Raw genomic sequence first — 26289 nt, forward strand, 5'->3', positions numbered from 1 at the left:
TTGTTACCACTCTGCAGGCTGGTGGTGGTGGTGTAATGGTGTGGGGGATGTTTTCTTGGCACACTTTAGGCCCCTTAGTGCCAATTGGGCATCGTTTAAATGCCACGGCCTACCTGAGCATTGTTTCTGATCATGTCCATCCCTTTATGACCACCATGTACCCATCCTCTGATGGCTACTTCTAGCAGGATAATGCACCATGTCACAAAGCTCGAATCATTTCACATTGGTTTCTTGAACATGACAATGAGTTCACTGTACTAAAATGCTCCCCACAGTCACCAGATCTCAACCCAATAGAGCATCTTTGGGATGTGGTGGAACGGGAGCTTCGTGCCCTGGATGTGCATCCCACAAATCTCCATCAACTGCAAGATGCTATCCTATCAATATGGGCCAACATTTCTAAAGAATGCTTTCAGCACCTTGTTGAATCAATGCCACGTAGAATTAAGGCAGTTCTGAAGGCGAAAGGGGGTCAAACACCATATTAGTATGGTGTTCCTAATAATCCTTTAGGTGAGTGTATATACAAATGCATTTTCATTATGTCACTTCCTGTGAAAATGCAGCTGATTAGTGTGGCCACTGCTGAGAGAGACTGATAAGAACATAAGAACTATACAAACGAGAGGAGGCCATTCGGCCCATCGAGCTCGCTTGGGGAGAACTTAAGTAATAGCTCAGAGTTGTTAAAATCTTATCTAGCTCTGATTTAAAGGAACCCAAGGATTCAGCTTGCACTACGTTATCAGGAAGACTATTCCATACTCTGACTACACGCTGTGTAAAGAAGTGCTTCCTTAAATCCAGTTTGAAATGTTCTCCTGCTAATTTCCACCTATGGCCACGAGTTCTTGTATTTGAACTAATGCTGAAGTAACTATTCGGTTGAACAGCATCCAAACCTGTTAGAATCTTATAGACCTGGATCATGTCCCCCCTCAGTCTCCTTTGCTTGAGGCTGAACAGATTTAGCTCAAATAACCTTTCCTCGTATGACATTCCTCTAAGACCAGGAATCATTCTTGTGGCCCTACGCTGCACCTTTTCTAAGGCCGCAATGTCCTTTTTAACATATGTTGACCAAACCTGCACACAATATTCTAGGTGAGGTCTCACCAAGGAATTGTATAATCTTAGCATTACCTCCCTTGACTTAAACTCCACACACCTGGAGATATACCCCAACATCCTATTGGCCTTTTTTATTGCTTCCCCGCACTGGCGAGAATGAGACATGGAAGCATCAACATACACACCAAGGTCTTTCTCATAATCAGCTACCTTTATTTCAGTAGGTCCCATAAAATACCGGTACTTTATATTTCTGCTGCCTACATGGAGTACCTTACATTTGTCTATGTTAAATTTCATCTGCCAGGTGTCAGCCCAGTCACTAATTAAATTAAGATCCCGCTGTAGCTGATGTTAATCCTCTGCTTTTTCTAAGAAAGTCAGTATCCGTGTCTAATCCAAAAGTACGGCCATATTCTTCTATACCTCTGCTACGTTAGAAATTGGTAACGTGAACAATAATTTTGTCTCATATCTTAATATCCTTTTAACAAAAGAGATGTGAAGTGATCTTAACTCTTGGCTTTGTCAAAAGGTAAGTACTGTAAATAAAATGTGTTACAAAAGGCCTTATTTAATTGGCACGTGGTTTAACACAAGCATTCTCATATTTTTAGTAATTATATATTATTGTCACAGGTTATCCTGGCAAATTATTTGGCCGTGAAAAAGCAGAGATGGCCAAGAAACATTTTCACCAGGATCACTTGGGGACCCAAATAAGCAGCCTTTGCATGGAAGGGTGACTGTGCTTTCAAATAACAGTGAAAGACGTCTTCCTGCCTGTGGCATAATTGTAATGAAGCTACTACAGTTACTGTTTAGTTTGTTTAAATGATAATGATATAACACACTGGCCATTTCCATATATGATGGAAAGAGACACGCTTTATTTTGATTTGCTTTGAATCTATGAAAATACTGAACTAGTTGTGCTGGTAGCTAGTTATTAGTTAGTCTGGCCTGAGCAGGTGAGAAGCTCTGCCTAAATAGGTTTCTTTTTTTGCATTTATCACAAAAATAATATACAAGAATTCAAAATAATATTTAGTTACATGTCTGCATATTGTAACAATGTAAAAAACAAAAAACCTGACACACAGGAATTCCAATTCACTTATTTTACCTGCCAGTTTGGTCACTTGCACCCCCCCCCCCCCCCCCCCCCGGCTAGGATCCCCCATTCTGCCCCCCCATACTGCCTCCAGGCTGAGGGAGTCAGTGCTTTCTGCCCCCCAGACTTTATCGTGATTTAAACTCATGATCTCCAGACGATCAAACACTGTGCCGCTCTGGAGGCATGAAGTTACAGGAAAAACATGATCAGAATATTTAAATAAAGGTAAACATTCACACAGTATTTCTGAATTTTTTTCCGGCGCATATAATTTTTCATTCAAACACAGACAGTCTTCTGCCTTAGGAGAACTTTGCCATCCATTCTTAATAAAAGAACATTTCTGTAAGTTCATGGCTGCAAAGTGACCCAGCTGTGGCTGGCAGGTCAATGGAAGCCAGTGAGTTTTGAATCTGTTGATGCCACAATCCTCTATGGTTGGGAATCTCAAATAAAACACACACACGTCGGGTAAACATATCTTTCTTTATGGGGACAGCTCATTCATTTCTATGGGAAAAATGCTAACGGTAACTATGACAACCTTATCCCCTACCCAGCCCTAACCATAAGTAACCAAACAAAATACAAGAGTTTTTGCATTTTTAACCAGGCCAAAACTGGAAACTGGTCCCCATAAGGGAATAAAATGGATATTCATCATGTTGTGGGGACATTGTGTCCCCATAAGTTAAGGTATACTAAGAACTTTAAGTTAACATACCTTTTATAGTGGTACACAGATAGCTTGCATCCACTCCCAGAACCGGATCAAACCGGCTGGGGTGGGGCACATACACTTAATCATATATACTTTATGCAGTGTGCATCTTGCAAGCATGGAGCATATGTACTTTGCACACCCTCTATCTCATGGGTCTGGCCACCTGCATGCAGCCCCCACCCATCTGTAGCTTCTTTGTGGTTTTCCTGCTCTGTCTGTCAAGCGCGCTTCAAACTTACATTTCTGTTCTCTAGCCTGCATTTCTGCTCAATCTAATGAGCACAATGTTCAGGCACATATTGCTACACTAAGGTTAACTCTTAATCCTCTTGAGCTTACATTCCTGGGTGTTACCTGCCTGACACACAGGCACTCTTACATCAATATATAAAAAATACATTTTAAAAGCTGATTACAAAGAACAAATTCGCTCCTCCTGTCCAGAAGCAGCGACCGCTCGCTGTAAGTGCTGAAATATTCTTTGTTTTCTGTCTTTTCACATATTGTGGTGATTAGCTTTATACCCAGAAATGATATAACATTGAACCAAACACCACAATCAATCAAAAGTCACCAGATTTTCACTAACTCACTCTAAACATCTATACTGTATAGAGACAGACAATGTCATACATTACACATGAACAGTGTGAGAGAAATATTGACTAGAGGGATATAAACAGCAATTTCGTCTGGGGAGGCAATTCAGGGCAGGGGGGCAGTTTGGAGCACAACACTGTCTACTGCCAGGCGCAACATAAACAGACTCAGACCCAGGATGGACCGGCTGTCAAGGAGTAACTTATTATCAAAGAACACAAACAGGACAGACCGTAAAAGAAAAGGACAATGAAACCGGGTGGCAGCTGCCACAGGATCGGTTGCTCCTCTCAGGCTTAACCAGGAAGGTCTTATAGACCCGTCCCCAGGTAAGCAGGTGCACCGCATCTAAATTAGACAGGGGGAGAGAGACAAACAAGCCGCCAGCAGGGGGCGCAGCGCCGTATGTGGCCCTTCTCACCAGAGGAAGGAGAGGGACGTCAGAGTGAGACCCCACCTTTCCATCGTGTTCAGTGCTGTATCTTTATCACTGCAGTGTCGATGTGAGTGTATCGTGGGCCTCACTGTATCCCATAATCTTATTCCTAAATGCTGTGGATTAAAAAAAAGAAACTAAAATATAAAGAATATCAGGATTCCCCAAAAAATAAAGCATAGGCTTTTTTTCTGGTAATTTGGAATCATATGCAGTGCATCATTGATCAAACATGTTTCACATTTGTTCTTTTAACTTAAAAATACATTTAAGAAATGGCTGCAGTCAGAATAGCAACCAACTCATGAACTACATCCATTCTCACAGTTCTTCTAGCAGCAAAGCTAAAATACAATTTTAGTTGTATTTTAGAATATATTTTATTGGGTTAATGTTGTATTGCACGCTATATAATAACTACATATTTCCTGTACCTGCAGTGCGGACGGTAACTGAGGGACCGCGGGGTCACATCCTGCACCCGACAGGAAACCCTCAGTCACCGCAGTTCTGCTCTCTCAGGCTGCACCTTATTTCAGGGCTCTCAAGTTTCATTTCGGAGTTTAATTTCCGCCGAGTTCATAACTGCGGCGAGTTATACAGAGTTAATATAGCCACCTACCAGGCTGGATACTTACACGGACGCGTACGGCCAAGGTGGAAGTGGCGGAGCAGGATCCGCTGAATGCGGGGGGCAGGGCACTCAAGTGTCACGCATTGACTGTGAGACACATGCTTCACCCCCAATGTAATCTCACTCCAAAGTTTGGATGAAACTTGACAACCTTCTAATTTTTTTATAAGCAGAAAATATTACGGTTTGCTTTTTAAAATGACTTATTTTGGCATTTCACATTAAGGTGTTTAGTTCATTTTTTATATATTATTCTTTCTCGTGTTTTAATGAGCCCAGTTTCACATCCAAACGCCTTTGTAGTGGGGCTGGTTGAACTTTTGACCTTTACAAAAAACCTTTAATATCTTAGAAAGTAAAAGAGATAGAACATTGATTTTTGCGGCAGAGACTAGCACAAACGCAGCACTAATGAATGAGCCTGGTTTCATGTCCAAACGCCTTAGTAGGGGGGCTGGTTGAACTTTTGACCTTTACAAAAAACCTTTAATATCTCATAAAATAAAAGAAATAGAACACTGATTTTTGCAGCACAGATGAGCACAAAGGCAGCACTAATGAACGAGCCCAGTTTCACACCTGAACGCCATTGCAGGGGGGCTGGCTGAACTTTTGGTGACCAGCATAAATAATCAATAATATCTCAAAAACTATAAAAGATAGGACAGCGATTTTTGCGGCACAAACGCAGCACTAACGAATGAGCCCAGTTTCACGTCCAAACACCTTTGTAGGGGGGTTGGCTGAACTCTTGACCTTTAAAATCTCAAAAACTATAACAGATAGGACAACGATATTTGCGGCACAAACGCAGCACTAACGAATGAGCCCGGTTTTACATCCGAAAGCCTTTGTAGGGGGGCTGGTTGAACTTTTGACCTTTACAAAAAACCTTTAATATCTCAAAGAGTAAAAGAGATAGAACACTGATTTTTGCAGCACAAATGAACACAAACGCAGCACTAACGAACGAGCCCAGTTTCACGTCCGAACGCCTTTGTGGGGGGGCTGGGTTATGTAATTGTCTGGAAAAAATAATAGCTATTATCTTTAAAACGAAAGCAGCACAAATCTTAATTTTTGCGGCACAAACAGGTACAAACGCAGCACTAATCAAATACAATGGAATTTTTATTTGTGCCGATTGTAGGGGGGGGGGGGGGGCAGCTTCACACAGCTGTTTTAATAGGATGACGAGACATTTGGCTCTTAATAGTTTGCTAATTAGCTTGTTGGTTTTCGTCAGTTCACTGTTAGGAAAACTTTATTTGTGCTTGTATTTTGGTCATTGAATCTATTGTATGTTACTAATGTGATTCATTATTTTTTAACCCTACAGATTTTTTGTTTTTTTGCTTTCTCAGTTGTCTGCAGTTAAACGGTTATTATACACTCACCTAAAGGATTATTAGGAACACCATACTAATACGGTGTTTGACCCCCTTTCGCCTTCAGAACTGCCTTAATTCTACGTGGCATTGATTCAACAAGGTGCTGAAAGCATTCTTTAGAAATGTTGGCCCATATTGATAGGATAGCATCTTGCAGTTGATGGAGATTTGTGGGATGCACATCCAGGGCACGAAGCTCCCGTTCCACCACATCCCAAAGATGCTCTATTGGGTTGAGATCTGGTGACTGTGGGGGGCATTTTAGTACAGTGAACTCATTGTCATGTTCAAGAAACCAATCTGAAATGATTCGAGCTTTGTGACATGGTGCATTATCCTGCTGGAAGTAGTCATCAGAGGATGGGTACATGGTGATCATAAAGGGATGGACATGGTCAGAAACAATGCTCAGGTAGGCCGTGGCATTTAAACAATGCCCAATTAGCACTAAGGGGCCTAAAGTGTGCCAAGAAAACATCCCCCACACCATTACACCACCACCACCAGCCTGCACAGTGTTAACAAGGCATGATGGATCCATGTTCTCATTCTGTTTACGCCAAATTCTGACTCTACCATTTGAATGTCTCAACAGAAATCGAGACTCATCAGACCAGGCAACATTTTTCCAGTCTTTAACTGTCCAATTTTGGTGAGCTTGTGCAAATTGTAGTCTCTTTTTCCTATTTGTAGTGGAGATGAGTGGTACCCGGTGGGGTCTTCTGCTGTTGTAGCCCATCCGCCTCAAGGTTGTGCGTGTTGTGGCTTCACAAATGCTTTGCTGCATACCTCAGTTGTAACGAGTGGTTATTTCAGTCAAAGTTGCTCTTCTATCAGCTTGAATCAGTCGGCCCATTCTCCTCTGACCTCTAGCATCAACAAGGCATTTTCGCCCACAGGACTGCCGCATACTGGATGTTTTTCCCTTTGCACACCATTCTTTGTAAACCCTAGAAATGGTTGTGCGTGAAAATCCCAGTAACTGAGCAGATTGTGAAATACTCAGACCGGCCCGTCTGGCACCAACAACCGTGCCACGCTCAAAATTGCTTAAATCACCTTTCTTTCCCATTCTGACATTCAGTTTGGAGTTCAGGAGATTGTCTTGACCAGGACCACACCCCTAAATGCATTGAAGCAACTGCCATGTGATTGGTTGATTAGATAATTGCATTAATGAGAAATTGAACAGGTGTTCCTAATAATCCTTTAGGTGAGTGTATGTAAAAGGTGAGGTACAGTCTCATTTACTTAGTGTTGAGTGGTGATTTGTTTGTGTAGTTGCTATTTGATATTTATTCACTTGTAGTGTCAGGTAATGATCCTGTATTATTGATGTAAATGTTAAAAAGGTGTGAAATGAGTTTGTGAAACATTTAAATGTGTATTTATATGTTTAATACAGTTTTCACGGTGCTGAATGACAAGGAAAGGTTAAATGGTGCATCAGCTGTGTTTGGTGACCAGCGACGGACAAAATAAAGGAAATATTTAAGCACCAGTCGAGTCTCATTTTTTACTCCAAGGGCTGCTACAGTGAAAACTCGATGCTGTTTGAGTCATCTGCCGTGCTGCATGCTGCTGTCCTTGTCGTCTGTGAGGACCTGTGTTTGTTTGCCCCATGAATTCAGGCTTCAGATGCTCTGAGAGACGTTGGTTAAAAGGAACTTTTAATCTACATAGAGTTTTGGCCTTTTGTTTTTTTAAAAAAAAAAACAAAAAAAAACAGGTTTTCACACCTTCTAAACAAGCCATGGTCAAATGCTTGGATGGTTGAATGGGTTCACATCAGGTTTTGAAATTGTATGGTATAGTGTGTACATTTTGGGTGGGATTTTTGTACGTTAAACCTCAGTGACTGATACGCTTAATGCTATGAAACTTTACTGGAGCTTTTTCGAAAATATTTAAAGGTTAGTGCAGCTCCATATGGACATTTGGGTGTTTAAAGGTTAATGTCTGATGTGAGCGTTACATATAGTGCAATTTGAAGCTGGATGCAGCCACTCAAAGTTAATAGTAAATGAAAGTGTTGAAATATAAAATGCTAGCATTACGAGAAAAGGGTAACCCTGCTGATATCGAAGGAGTGGAGTCAAGTTCTCGTGAAAGATGTTTAATAGAGAAAGGCAGGCAAATTGGTGAAGACGACACCATGAGGCATGAGAAGACATTAATGAGAGCTTGTGATTCCTAGAAGATGACAGCAAGAGTCTAGGACAAGACTGAAAGCATTCTGTCCAACAGGAAGAGGATGACAAAATAATTCAACACGTTCAAAGTGGATATGACTGTGTAAATCAAAACTATCAGCCCCTTCAGCGTAACTCTACCAGCACTCCAGACACTGTGAGGAGATTAGATGCTTGTAATACTCTGACTACTGAAATATGTGATCTTGTAAGCAAACGTCTAGAAGTACTTCATGAGGCTTTCAAAGTAGTAGTTGAAAAAGTAGGTGAGGATGGTATTAGATTCATATTCCTCATTGTTTATCTTTGGTGGCATGAACACTGGAAATGTCGTCTCAGCAAAATCAGATAATTTGTCAAGCACTAGCTAGAAGATTCCTAGCAAGCTAGTCGATGCAGAGGCAGAAATTGCAGTCAAATTAGAACAAGCAAATTCCATGCAAGAAATACAAGCTCAACAAGTGAAACTTAGGCTACGTTCACACTGCCAGCCACACCGTTCAGTTCCGATTTTTTGTTCAGCTCGTATTTGTCTATCTTGACTGTTCACATTCAAAACTACAAGTGACCTGTATCTGACTGTAATGTGAACGCATCGGTCCTCCGAAATGTCACGCATGCACACACTGATACGTTTTTACACGGGTCAATTGCGTCACCAACAACAAAAAACGTAATATCTGTGGCACGACTCATGGCATTAAAAATGGAGGCGATAGTAGCTCACGCATGTATCGCACTTTGCTCTGGAGGACGACAAGCAGTGAATCAGCTGTACATGAACAGGTCAAAAAGGAGAAAAAAGTCAGGCGGCTAACTTTTACTGTTTTCTGTTATCGCAGCTCTCCTCCATTTTTACCTTCCTGCGCTGCCAGTGCAGGCTGATGATGTCAGCGCATGCGTATAAGCAAAAAGCCACATGAATTCCGATCTGAGCGTCACATTCAGGTGACATAGCCGTGAATCAGATACGTATCAGATTTAGTACCACATATGAAAGTGGCACAAATCTGATTTGAAAAGATCAGATCTGTGTCACATTAAGGCAAAAAATCCGATTTGAGTCACTTCAGTATAGCAGTGTGAACGTAGGCTAAGTAAGCTGCAACGTGAATGGAAACTCAAGGAATCACAAACGCTGACAGAAATAAAGCAGAAGCAAGCAGACGTCAAGCTGAGGAGGAAAATAAGCTAAAAATGATGCAGGCAAACATGGATGTTAAAGTGGCTGCAGTTTGAGTTTGGACATACAGTGAACTGGAAGGTGATGTTGAGAATTTAAGGGGAGCTAAACAACAAAGCTAATAGCAGAATTATCCAAATTTTGGATTAAAACAGACTATCAATCTTTCAAGCTGTATTATCCCAGCCTGAAATGCCATCTTACAGTTCGCCAGCCCAAGTGAAGCAATTTCAAGCTCACTAAGCTTAAATCATCTGCCTGTTCCTGACCCAATGACATTTGCTGGTGATCTTTTGAAGTTTGTTGACTAAGATGTCATTCTCAATTCTTATTGACAGGGAATCTATTCCTGCTAGTGAGGAGATGCGTTATCTGAATAGATACCTTAGAGCAGTGGTTCTCAAACTTTTTCAGCAGGAGGCCCCCTTGTGTAGGGTGAATCCTTTTGTGGCCCCCCTCCTCAAAAAAAAATCATGACGCAAACCATCCTCAAACTTACAATTTTACTTAATTTTAGATTTTAGATTCTGTTTGTAGTCTTTATTTCTCTGGTTTGTTAAATTTACATTTCACAAAATATAACATTGTATTAAAACAGTTTTGACAGTAAAACTAACATTGTCTGAAAAGTGCAACAAAAGTACTGAATACTGAACAGTAATTTATGATGTCCATAGCAGCGTAGTGTGCTATGTAAAATTTATATTTACATTTTTTTTATGCTTCTATTTTTTTTAAAAATACATTATATTTTACATAGGTTGACAAGCCTGATTTACCGTATTTTTCGGACCATAAGACGCACCTAGTTGTAGGGGAGGGAAATGAAGAAAAAAAAGATTCTGAACCAAATAGTGTCCTACAATATTTTACGTCAACCATGTACAGTGAACAGTAGTCAACAGCAGCATTAAGAACCATTATCACTGTTATTAACAAATAAAGTCAGTAAAAAACAATAAAAGTACAAAGAAACAAGGAGACACTTCAGTAACAAAAAACTTTCATGTGTATGAATGATACATTGACACCTGGCCACATCCCTCCCCCCGCTTTGGGGATGTATTTGGATCGTGTTTCACCGTTGCGTTGTTCACCAAATTACCATGCGAATGCGATTTGAATACGCGCTAATGCGGCTATTTAGAATGTGAATAGCGATATTCGGATGACAGCGGTACTACACGCCCCCGATGCAGGTAAAACAAAGTATAAGGGGACATAGTTTAATTTTTTGCCGATTTAACCTAATTTTAAAAACTGTAATACTTCCGACAATGGACGTTTTGAAAAGAAGACAGATTACGGATTTAGCCAGCGTTTTTTCATGATTCTACATTAAGATTTCAGCGAGATATAAACTGAAATAGACGCGAGAAGTACGCTGCGTCGCCAACTATGCACTCGACCCCAGAGGGTTAAAGTATGTGAGCAGAGCAATATTCGGACCATAAGACGCAGTGACTTTTTCTCCCCCCTTTGGGGGAGGAAAAGGTGCGTCTTATGGTCCGAAAAATACGGTACATACAGATAATTTTTTTTTTAGATTCTACAATTTCGATGCGGCCCCCCTAGCGCCATCTGGTGGGCCCCCAGTTTGAGAACCACTGCCTTAGAAGAGAGGCATGTAAGGCTGTGGACGGGTTCTATTACAGGAGCTCTGAAGATGCGTACAAGAGGGCCTGGGCAGTGTTACAGGACAGGTATGGACATCCATTTGCAGTACAGAAAGCTTTTTGAGACAAGCTCATGAAATGGCCTAAGTCTGGCCCAAATTATTTTCTGCCACTTAAAGTGTTTGCAGACTTTTCACAAAGCTGTTCCCCATGTTAATGGATTGACCATTCTAAATGGCTGTGAAGAAAACCGCAAGCTCGTGTAAAACTTACCTGAGTGGATTGTACAGAAGTGGAGCAGACTTGCTGTGGAAGAACTCAATTCATCTAGAGAATATCCTACCTTTCTACGCTTCACAGAGTCTATGCTGAAAGAAGCCTGCAGAGCCTGTAACCCCACTGTTTCCACATTTAACTAAGGATGCATATCCAAGACGCCAGAAGCTTCATCCTTTATGAAGTTAAGGCTGGCATGCTCCTGTCGCAAAGACGAAACACACAGCATTGTTAAGTGCCCAGTTTTTGCTGCTAAATCTATGGAAGCTAAAAAGGCATTTATGCATCAAACTCATCTTTGTTTTGGATTCATGTGGAAGGGACACATCACCAAAGACTGCAGGACACGGCACAACTGTGGAATGTGTCATCCAACCTGTTTGCATGAAGAAAGGAAAGGGCTGTGGAAGTAGCAAAGGAAGGTTTCAGTTGAATTTCATGGCATCTCACTGAACGACACTCTTGACAAGCATTGATCTGGTTAACTTTTTGATGGGTGTCCTCTGTAGTTTTAAAAAAGAAGCTGTGGCCATTGTTTGTGATATTGATAGATTTTTCCACCAGTTCTTTGTCACACCAAAGCTGCACACCGACCTTAAGTTTCTATGCTGGAAGCTTGGAGACTTGAAGCATGAGCCAAAGGAATATCAGACGGCAGCCCCTCTCTTTGGTCCAGCCTCTTCTTCAGGTTGTGCCAACTTTGGTTTGAAATATCTGGCACAGTAATGCAGAGCGGATTATCCATCTGTAGCCACATTTGTTGAAAATAGATTTTATGTTGATAATGATGGTTCATTTGAATGAGGCCAGGAAAGTGATTGTTGAAGCACAAGAATTGCGTAAATGTGGAGGTTTGCAGTTTCACAAATTCAGCTCAAATGAGAGTGAAATCCTTTTTTGTGTGGAGCCTTCTGAAAGAGCAGGAAGTGTTGAATGCTTCAACCTTAACCCTAATTCTGCATCAGTTGAACATGCTCTTGGTGTTCAGTGGTCAACAGAGTAACTGTTTTACCTTTAATATAAAGCTAAAAGACAAGCCAGGCATACGCCGTGGCATTCTGTCAGTCGTAGCTTCCTTGTACGATCCACTTTGGTTTGTGGCTACATTCATCCTGGGTGGGAAGTGTGTTTTACAGGAAATATGGGATGGGATGATCTACTTCCTCAGGACTTAAGTCCACAGTGGGAGGAATGGAAGTCTGGTCTCCTAAGGCTGAGAATGCTCTCAGTTCCAAGTTATCATCGACCATGAGACTTTGGTAAAATGGTCAGAATAGAACTCTACCACCTCTCAGACACTAGCAGTGTAGGATAGGCATGGGCGTGAGGGGGGGGATTACATTGAAATGAGAGGTGGCTGGTCATGACTCACACCTATGCAAGTCAAAGGCTTTGGCAGAAAGCAGCACAGGCTTTTTAGGAATATCTTTACTTATTATTTGCACAGTTAAACTCCAAATAATAAACAATAGTTCCACATTCAATCTTAATTTCAGACCTTACTGAAGGACCCAAACACATTCATTCTTCTATCATTAAATAACACAAATTACTGGCAGACTGCTGTTCGTCTAACTCAGGGATGGGCAAACTACGGCCCGTTAAGCTTTTTAATTCGCCCCCCCGAATTAGACTCAATTATAATGGTAAACCTTGTTAATGTTCTCGATAGATGGGACACTCTGATACACTGACCTTTGTTGAGGTGCGCTGTCTTATGCTGCGTTCAAGTGGTGTCGGAAGATCCGTCTTGCCGAGTTGTTTTTCCCAGTGGGAAAGTGATTTTTACGATCATTCCGACACCGTATGAACGCATCATTACTCAGCATTTTCCCTCTTTGACAGCTCAACCTGTGACGCCCGGCTCGTTTTTTTCCGAAATTGGGATTCCCTCAGGCAGTTCAGTCGGCGGGTCTAAAGACAAACCGCTGTTTGCGGCCACCTGCCACCGGTTTGCCTCTGCCGCCATGCTTCTAAGCTGCTGCAGGTTTAAACGAACCTCCTCTGCCAGGAAGGCGTCCTTCGTCGCGGAAATCCTCGTCAGGATTTCCCCTGTATGAGCAGCGAGTGCACATGCTGCGGGGTCCTCCCGAATCTCGGGCTGCTGGATCCAGTACCCAGCCTCAGCAATTAAAGCGCTGTATTCAGCTTCGGTGAACTGAAGCGCCTTCTTCCGGAGGTGTAATCATATTTACGTGGATTTACGTGTTACATGTCATTTCTGTTAAGGTGCGCACATAAGTGGTGTGCAGGTGCACTGCCTTCTCAATATAAACAATGCGCACCAGATATATATAACATGGCCACATACTGGCATGCTGTCACTGTTCCGATGATCTGCATCTCCAACCATTTTTGAAATGTTCAGGAGGAGAGTGATGATAATGTCCTGAAGGATATCAAAACTTTAAATGCTTCAAAATGGTAACTGTTAGTAATTTAAAAAAAGCTGTATTTTGTCAATTGAATTTTCAGTGTTTTAAGAGTCATTTCAATAAAGAAATACTGTGGGACTTGGAAGCGATATTTTGTTGTGTTACTTTTGTTAATTTTCTATTGAAATTAAAGCACGTTTTCTACATATCCCATGTTATTTTTTCTCTTATGAGGTGAATTACCAAAACACTCCATCCATCTGCTCCTGGTCCGGCCCTTCTGTCAAATTTTAGAACCCTCTGCGGCCCACGAGTCAAAAAGTTTGCCCACCCCTGGTCTAACTGATCTAGTTTCTCTTTGTGGACATGACAGACGACATTGTTGATTGTAACCATGGCTTAAGGCGTCTCAGGGCACTAAAACTTCACTCTGCCTCAGCAGAGAACACAGAAACCACAAATATTAACCTCACCAGAGCTTCCATCTGACAAAACATCTCTGGCACCTCTGTTGCTATTCTGTTAATGACGTCAGCCGCCTCAGCACAAGAGCTGGAAGAATACTTTGAGTGGGACATTCTAAGCTCAATGGTTAAAATCTCTCTATTCAGCTCTGGGTATTTGTCTACTACATCACCCATATCCCTTTTCATGAATAGATGTTCAAGTTTCACAATTTCTTTAAAATCTGCCTGGTCAAATCGCTCTCCAAGTTAAAGATCTACAACATCCAGCATCTTATAGTCATCTGCTCTGTAGTTCTCCACAGCTGAGCCTGCCACATGTGGATCTGCTGCACCTCTAATGCCTTTGGGAATACGTCGTACACGAGGCAGAAGTCGTGCCAGTATTGGTGTACCCTTCTGAAACCCCTCTAGAAGTCCATTTACCCTTGTTGCCATATCTGTTGATTCTGAGGCCATTTTGTCTAAACTCTGCAGCACAGCTTCATACTGGTAAAGAACCGAACAACATACTGCAAGTCTAACTCTCCACCATGTCAGATGAAGAGGTTTCTGTAAACCTTTGTGAACTACTGAAGGAACTCCCAAGGATCTGCTGTAGTAACTGAGTTATTACTAAGTATTTCTGTCCCGTCAAGTAAAGTGTCACCAAACTCTACTTCCCTGATTAATGTAAATCTCTTGTTTTTATATGAATTACGTTACACTTGAACAGTGTCTATGCATTTGGCCTTGAGGTTACTCACATTTCCCAGGTTGCTGGAGATGCTGAGCTTTCTGCAGATGACAGACAAGCTGTCCGTCTGCTGGCTTTGTCGTAGGATTTGCCAGGAGTCACAGAGGAGAATCGCAGGTGGCTGCACGAGTCGCTTCTCCTCCAAGCTGTAAATTGTGTTTAGAACATCTCGCTTTCTGCAGCAAGTCAGTTGCAGCACCTATAAGCTCTGACCTTCTTTTCCAAGAACACACTGATAAAATATTTGTGCTTCTTTGGATTAAGGGGTTCATTATATCAATATAAAACATTTTCACTTTGAAAGAGATTTATGAATTTTTTATAGAATATGAAGTGATTATATTGATCTATCCTAATATACACAGGTGCCACTAAAGTTATATACAAATCCATCCAGAGGAAGGAGAGAGACGTCAGAGTGAGACCCCGCCTTTCCATTGTGTTCAGTGCTGTATCTTTATCACTGCAGTGTCGATGTGAGTGTATCCCATGATCTTATTCCTAAATGGTGTGGATTTAAAAAAAAAAAGAAACTCATGTAAATAAGTAATAAGTAAATCAGGATTCCCAAAAAAGAAAAAATATGTTTTTTTTTCTAGTAATTTGGAATCATATACAATGCATCATTGATCAAGCATGTTTCACATTAGTTTTTTTTTTTTTTTTTTAAACCAAAAAATAAAATAAAATGGCTGCAGTCAGAATAGCAATTCATGAACTACGTCCATTTTCATAGTTCTTCTAGCAGCAAAGTTAAAAAGGAATAGTTTTTAATTTCACTCAGTTTTAGTTTGGGCTAATGTTTCATTGCACGTTAAACAACAACTACATAGTTCCTGTACCCGCAGTGCTGCGGTGCGGACGGTAACTGAGCGACCGCTGGGTCACATCCTGCACCCGACGGGAAACCCTCAGTCACCGCAGCGCCGCTGGGGGGCACAGCGCTGAGTTCTGCTCGCTCAGGTTGCACCTTATTTCAGGGCTCTCAAGTTTAATTTCGGAGTTTAATTTTCCCCGAGTTCATAACTGTCCCGAGTTATACAGAGTTAATAGCCACCTACTGTACCAGCCTGGATACTTACACGGACGCGTACGGCCAAGGTGGAAGCGGCGGAGCAGGATCCGCTGAATGCGGGGGGCAGGGCACTCAAGTGTCACGCATTAATAATAATAATAATACATTTTATTTAAAAAGGCGCCTTTCTGACACTCAAGGTCACCGTACAGGCATACATAAAAATTTATACACACTACAAAAGGTACAATGCAAGAAATACATTAAAATGAATATAAATGACAAATAAAAGGAGTTTACAATGAATAGGCTTGTTTGAACAGATAGGTTTTGAGTCCATATTTGAAATGAGGAAATGAGTCCATATTTCTAAGATGAGATGGGAGGCAGTTCCAGAGGCGGGGAGCAGAGCGGCTAAATGCTCTGCTCCCCATTGTGGTAAGACGGGCAGGTGGAACAGACAAATATAATGAGGAAGAGGATCTGAGAGAGCGAGATGGAATGGAAACATGAAGGAGGTCAGATAAATAGGGGGGAGAAAGGTTGTGGATGGCTTTGAATGTCAGCAAGAGGACTTTAAACTGGATACGGAACTGTATAGGGAGCCAGTGTAACTGCTGAAGAACAGGAGTGATGTGGTGGACAGATGGGGTTCGGGTAATAATTCGGGCAGCTGAATTCTGGACTTGTTGAAGTTTACGAAGGGACTTGTGAGGGAGACCCAAGAGAAGTGAATTGCAGTAGTCTAGACGGGAAGTCACTAGACTGTGAACAAGAATGGCTGCAGAATAGGGGGTAAGAGATGGACGGAGACGATTAATATTTCTTAAATGAAAGTAGGCTGACCGAGTAATGTTATTAATGTGTGATTGAAATGATAATGTGCTATCGAGGATGACACCCAGACTCCTAACCTGCGGGGATGGTGAAATGGAGGAGTTATCAACTATGATAGAGAAACTGTTAGTTTTGGATAATGTGGATTTACTACCAATGAGGATAACCTCAGTTTTATCACTGTTAAGTTTAAGAAAGTTAAGAGTAAACCAGGATTTTATTTCAGCAATACAATCAATGAGAGTAGTGGGTGGTAAAGTGGCTGAGGGCTTTGTAGTGAGGTAGAGTTGGGTGTCATCCGCATAGCAGTGGAAATTAACATTAAATTTACGTAAAATATTACCGAGGGGAAGTAGGTAGATGATAAAAAGAAGGGGCCCCAGGACAGAGCCCTGGGGCACACCTGTAGTGACAGAGGAGAGAGTAGATTTAAATGATTTAAGCTGAACGAACTGACACCGTGAGTTGTAAGTTCACCGTGAGACACACGCTTCACCCCCATTGTAATCTCACTCCAAAGTTTGGATGAAACTTGACAACCTTGCTTGTTTGCTTTTTATAATTACTTATTTTGACATTAATTTTTGCCGTACGAAGTTTAGTTAATTTTTTGTATTATCCTTTCCCGTGTTTTAATAGGGGTGACAGAGACAGAGTTGGCCGTTTGCTAATTAGCTTGTCGGTTTTCGGGTATGACACTTCACTGTTAGGAAAACTTTATTCCTGCTTGTATTTTGGTCATTGAATCTAATGTATGTTACTAATGTGATTCATTATTTTTTATATTTCCAACTCTACATATTATTTTTTTTCCTTTCTCAGTTGTCTGCAGTTAAACGGTTATTATATATGCCGATTTAGTCTAATAATGCGAGTTATGCTCGGTTGTAATATTAAAGTGAATTTATTTCCCCATAGAGTTGCTGTTTAATTATGTTACTCCGCTATGCTTTGGGCAGCGACATGGGCGTAAATTTCATTTAACAGTAGGGGGGGAAAATAAATATAAAATTTCTCATGAGCAATTTTTGAAGGGGACACAAATAATACAGTCAAATTGTACTTATAAAGATATGTCCCCACAATGAAAAACTTCTATCATTATTATTGTAGCATGGAGACTGCGTCATTATGGTTATTTTCAAAGTTTTTCTCAGGTTCAATGACAAAGCAGATTTTTCTTCAAAACTATTTATTGCATTGTTTGTTATGTTGTTTACAGTCAAGCCATCAACATACAATAAAATTTAAACATGACTGTTTAAATGCATAATAGATATTGATTATACAAAAAAAAATACAGTGGGGTCAGTTCGGACGTAGCACAGTGCTCATTTAGTAAATGCACAGCTAAACATTATGCTAATTGTGGCCGTTAATGTTAAGTTAACATTATGCCAAGTCGTCACAAATAAAACAATGCATGGGAAACGGCTTTGGCGTGTTAGTTGCAGTGCACTATATGCAACAAGCTATTGTAAACAATTTAAGCTAACGTTAACTAGATAAGTAATATTTTAATCGCTAATATAGCAGATTCATGGAAAATTAAGATAAGATAAGAAGAACTTTATTTATCCCGAGGGAAATTCTTTTGTCATACACATGCTCAGTGCAGTAAGAGAGACAGAGATATACAAACAATATAAGAAATAGGAATATATATATCTAAGAAATAAGAAATACAATATATACAATAAGAATGTTAGTTTACAATAATATACAATAGGATAGTGCAAAATAATATCAAGTAATATCAAGTGGCTCTAAGTAGTAATGATGTATGTATCCTGAGAAAATAAATAGCTTATCTGTGGTGATTTTAAAGTGTCCTAATATTGTGCAGAATATGATGCATATGATAGCATATGATGGTGAGAAGAAAAACAAACATTGAGCTTGTTATTAGTCCTTGGGAAATCACCTACAGAGTGAGGAGGAGTTGTACAGTCTTATTACATCGGTAATCAGGATTTTTGCCGCAACTAATTTATGAATGAGTCTGCATCAACTACATTAAAGAGAATCGCTTTATTTAAAGTGAATAAAATACCCTACTTACTGGAGTTCAACATTAATTGAGCCGCAGCCACACACCTGATTCGTGTGTGTACAGTAGGTGAGATGACCTGGGAAAGCAGGCAGTTGGCCAAACCACTGTGAGGAACGGGAGGGGGAACTCAACTGTTTCTAAATGCATTTTTTGCGTTTGTTTTTTTTTCTACTTACAGAATTATTTTACGTATACATACATATATTTTTCACAATAGAAAGTGTCATTGTAGCGAGGAAAATACAATATTCAGTGGTACCTCAGTTCTCTAACTCATTAGAACTCGAATTTCTTAAAAGTCGAACCAACCAGTTCGGAATTTTTATTTTTTTTTTTTTACCTAGAACTCGATCTGAATCTCAGAAGTCAAACCGTGAACGCCGACCTAAGATAACTTGAACGCACGGGGAAATGAGTCACGTGGCACGTCTCTCAGCGGAAACAAAGGGGCAAAGCTTCAGTCTCAGCCTCAATTTTGTTGTGATAGCATCGTGCATGTTTACACTAGCTTAATACATACACTCACCTAAAGGATTATTAGGAACACCTGTCCAATTCCTCATTAATGTAATTATCTAATCAACCAAACACATGGCAGTTGCTTCGATGCATTTAGGGGTGTGGTCCTGGTCAAGACAATCTCCTGAACTCCAAACTGAATGTCAGAATGGGAAAGAAAAGTGATTTAAGCAATTTTGAGCGTGGCATGGTTGTTGGTGCCAGACGGGCCGGTCTGAGTATTTCACAATCTGCTCAGTTAGTGGGATTTTCACGCACAACCATTTCTAGGGTTTACAAAGAATGGTGTGCAAAGGGAAAAACATCCAGTATGCGGCAGTCCTGTGGGTGAAAATGCCTTGTTGATGCTAGAGGTCAGAGGAGAATGGGCCGACTGATTCAAACTGATAGAAGAGCAACTTTGACTGAAATAACCACTCGTTACAACCGAGGTATGCAGCAAAGCATTTGTGAAGCCACAACACGCACAACCTTGAGGCGGATGGGCTACAACAGCAGAAGACCCCACCGGGTACCACTCATCTCCACTACAAATGGGAAAAAGAGGCTACAATTTGCACGAGCTCACCAAAATTGGACAGTTGAAGACTGGAAAAATGTTGCCTGGTCTGATGAGTCTCGATTTCTGTTGAGACATTCAAATGGTAGAGTCAGAATTTGGCGTAAACAGAATGAGAACATGGATCCATCATGCCTTGTTACCACTGTGCAGGCTGGTGGTGTAATGGTGTGGGGGATGTTTTCTTGGCACACTTTAGGCCCCTTAGTGCCAATTGGGCATCGTTTAAATGCCACGGCCTACCTGAGCATTGTTTCTGACCATGTCCATCCCTTTATGACCACCATGTACCCATCCTCTGATAGCTACTTCCAGCAGGATAATGCACCATGTCACAAAGCTCGAATCATTTTAAATTGGTTTCTTGAACATGACAATGAGTTCACTGTACTACAATGGCCCCCACAGTCACCAGATCCCAACCCAATAGAGCATCTTTGGGATGTGGTGGAACGGGAGCTTCGTGCCCTGGATGTGCATCCAAATCTCCATCAACTGCAAGATGCTATCCTATCAATATGGGCCAACATTTCTAAAGAATGCTTTCAGCACCTTGTTGAATCAATGCCACGTAGAATTAAGGCAGTTCTGAAGGCAAAAGGGGGTCAAACACTGTATTAGTATGGTGTTCCTAATAATCCTTTAGGTCAGTGTATATTTAGACAGTGAAAATACATTTAGACAATGAGAGACAGTGACAGTAATTATTATTATAATAAAATACATTTAAAAATAGATTTCTTAATTATTTTAATATTAATAATAAACCATTAATACATTTACTTATAATAATATTTACTTATAATAATTATAATATTAATTACAGGTAAGGCAGGCAAAATGCAGACGGACAATACAATGACGGGACTGGGGAAACAAACTGAAACGCAGACTAAATACAGAGGACTAATAACAACAACCAGAAACAGCTGATCACACTGGGATTCCACACGGGGTTAACGAGGGGGCGTGGCACACAGACATGGACAATCGGGGCAGGACACATTGTTTTTTTAACTTTACACATTGTTTGTATACATTTATTTTCTTACTTTACAAATTACTGTTTTGATAAATGTGCTTAGATGTGTTTAGTACAGTATATGCTCTTCTTGTTTTATCCGGTTCATTTTGTGTTTAAATGCTAAAAAAAAAAAAACATATTTAGGTGTATTTTTTTGGGGCTGGGAAAAAATTTATTGGTTTTCCATTATTTCTTATGGGGAAAATTCGATCACAACTCAAACTTTTTAGGATTCGATCCGGAGTTCTGAACGGATTAAATTCGAGTTCTGAGGTACCACTGTATACATAAATTACATAAAATGTACTTATGCAGGGGAGGGGATTACCTTATACCCCCTCTCACCAGGATTACATTTCGTTAGATTTTAGTCAGAGAAAAAAAAACTTATCTAACATCAGTCACACTTCAGAGTAAAAAGGATTATACATGTTAAAAAGTAGATTTACCATGGAGAAGCAGCAACACGTTGTCCTGTTTTGGAGGGAGCAACTCACACAGTTACTTCCCCTCCGTTTTCCACACCGTCTCTCCCTGCCTCTTCCGCCTATTTCCCATTGGCCTATATTCATGCCAATCACCAACTGTTTTACATACAAATATGAATGCCACACTGACTGATGCGCACTTTCTTTGCACTTCCCCACACCTTGGTGTCCCACATGTAATTCAGATAGAATGTCATTCCACATGGCTGAAGGAATCACAAGTCACGTGTCTTTTAACAGTAACCCATCGGTCACAGTCAGAGAAGCCCACTCAGCCCAGTAACCTTTCAGCATGGGCTCCTGTTTTACGTGAGCCGGCCATCCTTCCACGCAAATCATCATGACGCATGAGCAAATGCTGATGGCCCTTAAGTACTCTCTTAGATTGTCCAAATATGTGGAACTGGCTGGCAGGGATTCCATAATACAGTCTACATAGATATTTGTGCTCTCTGTCAGCTCCTGTTCTGCTGAGTGCATGCAGGATTTTACAGGGGAGCGGGACAAAGTATCCGCTGTCCGAACTTCCCAGGCACATGTATGATCGAGTATGAGTAGCGGATTAGTCTCATCCTAAAGCGTTGAATTCTTGGTGGCAAAAGATCCAGTGCCTGACCCCCAAGTAAGCTGACAAAGGGGTTTGTGGTCTGTCTCCAGGCAGAAATGTTTTCCTATGAGAAAGTCACGAAACCGCTCGCAGGCCCATGTGAGACCCAGGGCCTCCTTCTCAATCTGTGCATACCGTGCATATCGAGTAAGTGACTGTGATGCGTATATGCCAAGGGTTTCCATTCGTCCTCCCACCTCTGGAGAAGAACCCCTCCCAAACCATACGATGACGCATCAGCTGACACTTTGGTGTCCTTATTAGGGTCGTACATAGCCAGCACTGGAGGAGAAGACAGTGCTTTCTTGAGGTTTTCGAATGCAGCTGCCTGGTCGGCATCCCAGATCCAACCATTCTTCTTTGAGAGGAGATCGCGGAGGGCTTTGTCTTTCTCCGCCAGCTGAGGAATGAATTTTCCCAGCTGCTTGACCATCCCCAGAAAGCTTCTCAGCTCACCAACATTTGTAGGCGGCCTCATCTTCATTATAGCCTCTGTTTTGCTTGGGTCTGGGCAAATGCCCGCAGCTGAAATAATATGGCCCAGAAAGACTATCTCACTCTTGGAGAGTTTGCACTTTTCCACATTCAGTGTAATGCCTGCTTTTTCCAAACTTTGCAGCACGGCATGAAGTTGCATATCTTGCTCTGTGTGATCACGTCCCCACACCAATAGATCATCGATGTGACAGACCACACCTTCAAGCCCCTCAATGCCATCTGCCGTTGAAAATGTTCGGGTGCCGAAGCAATATCGAACGAAAGACGGTTAAAGTGGAACCTCCCGAATGGTGTGATGAAGGTAGTGTACTTGGCTGATTCCTCCGTAAGTGGAATTAGCCAAAATCCCATATTAGCATCCAGTTTGCTCAACACTTTTACTCCCGCAAGTGTTCCCAGGCTCTGTTCTACCGAAGGTAGGATGTATTTTAAGTGGCACACATATTTGTTCAAGACAGTCAGGTCTACACACAAGCGCACTTGTTTAGCATCTTTCTTAGGCGCAACCACCATGCCTGCACACCAATCTGTTGGACCTTTGATGTGGCTGATGACGCCCAGTCTTTCCATGCGCTGGAGCTCGTCTTTGACTTTTCCCACTAACGGCAAAGGGATCATTCTGGGGTTTTCAGAGAAAAAGGCACAGCCCCAGGTCTAAATTTTATAGTGTACGGTTTGCGTACCTCAACTAGGCTGCTAAAAAGTTTATGGTAATTTGACTTTAGAGACTCCAGATCTATGCTGTCAACACGGGAGAGTAACCCAAGGGCTACAATGGCTGGTAACCCAAGCAAGGGTGTACTGAGGTTTTTGACCACATACACTTTCTGCTCTGTCTGCTTGTCTTCAGCCCGAAGCTGTAGTCTCACATACCCCAAGACTTCTAGTGGAATTCTACCTGGACCTAGCAAGGGTGTCTCAGCTTTCTGGAGAAGGGACTGCTGAGCATTGGGCGATAAACAGTTAAAGACTGTCTGTGACACTGCAGTGACATATGCACCAGTGTCAAGTTTGAAAGTGATGTTTTTGCCCATTATGTCTGTTACGGTCGTCCACGCATCAATCTCAGATGTCATTGAGCCAAGGAAGAAATGTTCCTCCTCTTCCTCAATACCATGCACCACTTTGCCAGTACGGCACTCACGCTACAAATGGCCTTTCTTTCCACAGCAACGACACTACATCTTTGACAGGGCACTCAGACTTGGGATGAAGCATCTCTCCACACCTGTAATACTGCGAGCTTCTTGCATTTTTGCTCTGGCCACAGGGCTGCTTTACTCCCGTACTTTTGAATTCGCTATATTTGGGCTGTTATTTTTGCTGTTGGCCCTTAAACAGTCTGTCCACAGAGCCACCAACCATCTGGTTAACACCAGTGGCATCACTCCTCAATGTGTTTTGCTGCATTTTAATCTCCTTGCTATATTAATGGCTTTTTCCAGGTCTAGGTCAGTTTCCATTTGCATGCGTTCGGAAAGTCGTGTATCAGCTAGCCCTACCACTATCCTGTCCCTGATCAGTTCGTTATGCAATGGTCCATAATTGCAGTGCTCTGTGAGTGCATATAAGGCAGTAACAAATGCATCGACGGTCTCATGTGCTTCCTACCTGCACACATTTAAACGTGCGCGTTCGTACACGATATTCTTTTTAACAATGATAAATAACTGAAAGGCATCCCTTACCGTAGCGTATTGCCGCTGGTCAGCGTCACTAAGCTTCAAGCCTCTCAGAACATCATCAGCCTCGTCTCCCATACAATAAATCAGAGTGTTCACCTGATTCTCGTCGGAGCTCGCCGCTAAACAGCTTGCTTGGCAGAATCTCCTTATCCATTTCGTCCACTCATGTGGCTTTGAAAAGTCAAAAGGCTCCGGCGGCTGAATGCTAAACATAGTGTTGGGTGTGTTAGCCATCGCGCTAGCTCCTGCCCCACACTGCTCGTCTTCACCGCAACTCATCAGACTCGCTCGCCGATCTCCTTTTATTTTTTTTTGGTGTGGGACGGTTATTAAAACGACATAGGCTCACGGCGCTTCTGACACCATGTCGTGTTTTGGAGGGAGCAACTCACACTGAGACCGACTGGTGAACCAACATACTCCACTCTTTATTATATTTTTTTACTTCCCCTCCGTTTTCCACTCCATCTCTTCCTGCCTCTTCCGCCTATTTCCCATTGGCCTATATTCATGCCAATCACCAACTGTTTTACATACAAATACGAATACACCACACATGTTACACTGTGATACAGTAAAAATGATTCTTCTGGCGCACAGTGAGCTACCGCAGCCTGCACATCCACCCTGTCGGTACAGAGCAATGAGAAAATGTCTTTGCAAATGCCATTTCAAAAAAGCTGTGTCCATCATAAACCCCAAACCCTGGGCAGAGGGGCTCAGTGAATGAGGAGGTGACCCTGTGCAGGAGGGTCAGTCCATCAGAGGAGACTCTGTAGAAGGACAGAGCACCAGCCCCCCAGTCCAGATACACTCCTACTCTGCGGGGGCCTGAGGGCCGTATGGGTATGACAGTCTTTTTATTATTGTGCCAGACAGAGTAACTGTCAGGATAACAGCACAGACTCCATGACTTGTCATTGGCTCCAAGCATACAATCCCTCCCTTGTTTCCTCCCAATTCCTTTAAAAGTCACTCCTATCAGGGCTTTTTTTCCATCCCACTCAGCCTCCCAGTAACAGCGGCCAGTCAGACTCTCTCTGCACAAAACTTGGGGCCAGCAGTCAAATCTCTCTGGATGATCAGGATATGGCTGCCACTCTGCCCCCCTTGTCACCTTCCTGTTCCCCTCTGACAGAGACAGGTGTCTGTGTGCTGTGTTGGGGTCCAGTGTCAGCTGGCAGGAGTCTGTAAGCAGGAGAAAGAGCGATTAACCCTTGTGTTCCGGTAGGAAACTTTTTGATAGCTGTCAGAGCGAAAATGAGCAGTGATACCAATCTATCCTGGGGAGGGAAAGTCCTCCACTATCCCTGGCAGCATCATTTAGTACAATTATACAGGGTTTTTTTCTCTTGCCATATGGATGCTTCAGCACATTTATTTTATTCCTTTAAAAGTTATGTAGGAAGGGTGTGGGGGACATATGAGCTGTGTAGTTTACTTTGAGTATTATTATCATATTAATTAAATTAATCCTGCCTAATAAAGTTATTTTCAGTTTCCTCCAATTAAGTAGCAGGTTCTCAACATCTTGTATAACAGGCTGGAGATTAGCTTGCATAATTTCTATAATGTCTGGTATAAAGAAATCAGACTTTCCATTGCAGTATTATGGAGGGACCCCTTTTCCAGAGCATTACCAAAGAGTAATAGCAGTCTAGCAGCTAAGATATCACTGAAGGTTTTATAAAAATCCGATTAGTAACCATCATCTCCAGAGGCCCGACCTGGTCTAAGGTCCATAATATCATCCTTAATCTCCTGTAATGTTATGTGTCATTCCAGTAAATCTCTACTGCTTGGAGACAGACAAGGCACCTCAGCTGATGAAAAGAACTGGTCTTATTGGTCTGTAAAGCCCTCTCCCTGGGATGGATATAGGTTACGATAAAATTCCCTGAAAACCTCACTGATACACTTTTCCCCTGTACTTAGTTCCCTCTGATTGTTAAATATGTAAGGGATAATGTACAGGCAGCCGGTAGTTATCGCAGAAATAAGCCCCGACAGTGTGGGTCTTGTATCACACTGAATGGGCTTATTTCGCGATAACTACCGGCTGCCTGTACATTATCCCGCTTATTACACGGCTACTTGCCACATAAGGAAAATGACATGGACATAAATATGAATTTGAAACATTTTATTGGCATATTTGTTTTAAAATAACATTTTTATCTTTT

At 41.7% G+C, this 26289-nt stretch overlaps 2 protein-coding genes across 5 annotated transcripts in view; both read right to left on the bottom strand.

Moving 5' to 3' along the window:
- Nucleotides 1–26289, bottom strand: part of LOC140581466 (protein NLRC3-like) — a 114058-nt gene that overhangs the window by 25908 nt on the left and 61861 nt on the right. Inside the window, exon 1 of one of the 4 annotated variants that reach the window (XM_072704148.1) lies at nucleotides 24110–24212. The exons of 1 other annotated variant lie outside the window; for it this stretch is intronic. The gene's annotated coding sequence lies outside the window, so the exon portion shown is untranslated. Of the gene's footprint in view, nucleotides 1–3975; nucleotides 3997–11313; nucleotides 11508–24109; nucleotides 24213–26289 lie in introns of those variants that run through there. 2 more of the 4 variants (XM_072704149.1, XM_072704150.1) reach the window with 2 other exon arrangements.
- The window catches only part of LOC111842958 (NACHT, LRR and PYD domains-containing protein 6-like), a 108205-nt gene continuing 106625 nt past the window's right edge, over nucleotides 24710–26289 (bottom strand). Inside the window, exon 14 of the mRNA XM_072704153.1 lies at nucleotides 24710–25294. Within this exon, the coding sequence (XP_072560254.1) occupies nucleotides 24711–25294 (584 nt within the window). The 3' untranslated portion in view covers nucleotide 24710. The remainder of the gene's footprint in view (nucleotides 25295–26289) is intronic.

This window comes from Paramormyrops kingsleyae, chromosome 21 (assembly GCF_048594095.1).
Source record: "Paramormyrops kingsleyae isolate MSU_618 chromosome 21, PKINGS_0.4, whole genome shotgun sequence".
Classification (NCBI taxonomy): Eukaryota; Metazoa; Chordata; class Actinopteri; order Osteoglossiformes; family Mormyridae; genus Paramormyrops; species Paramormyrops kingsleyae.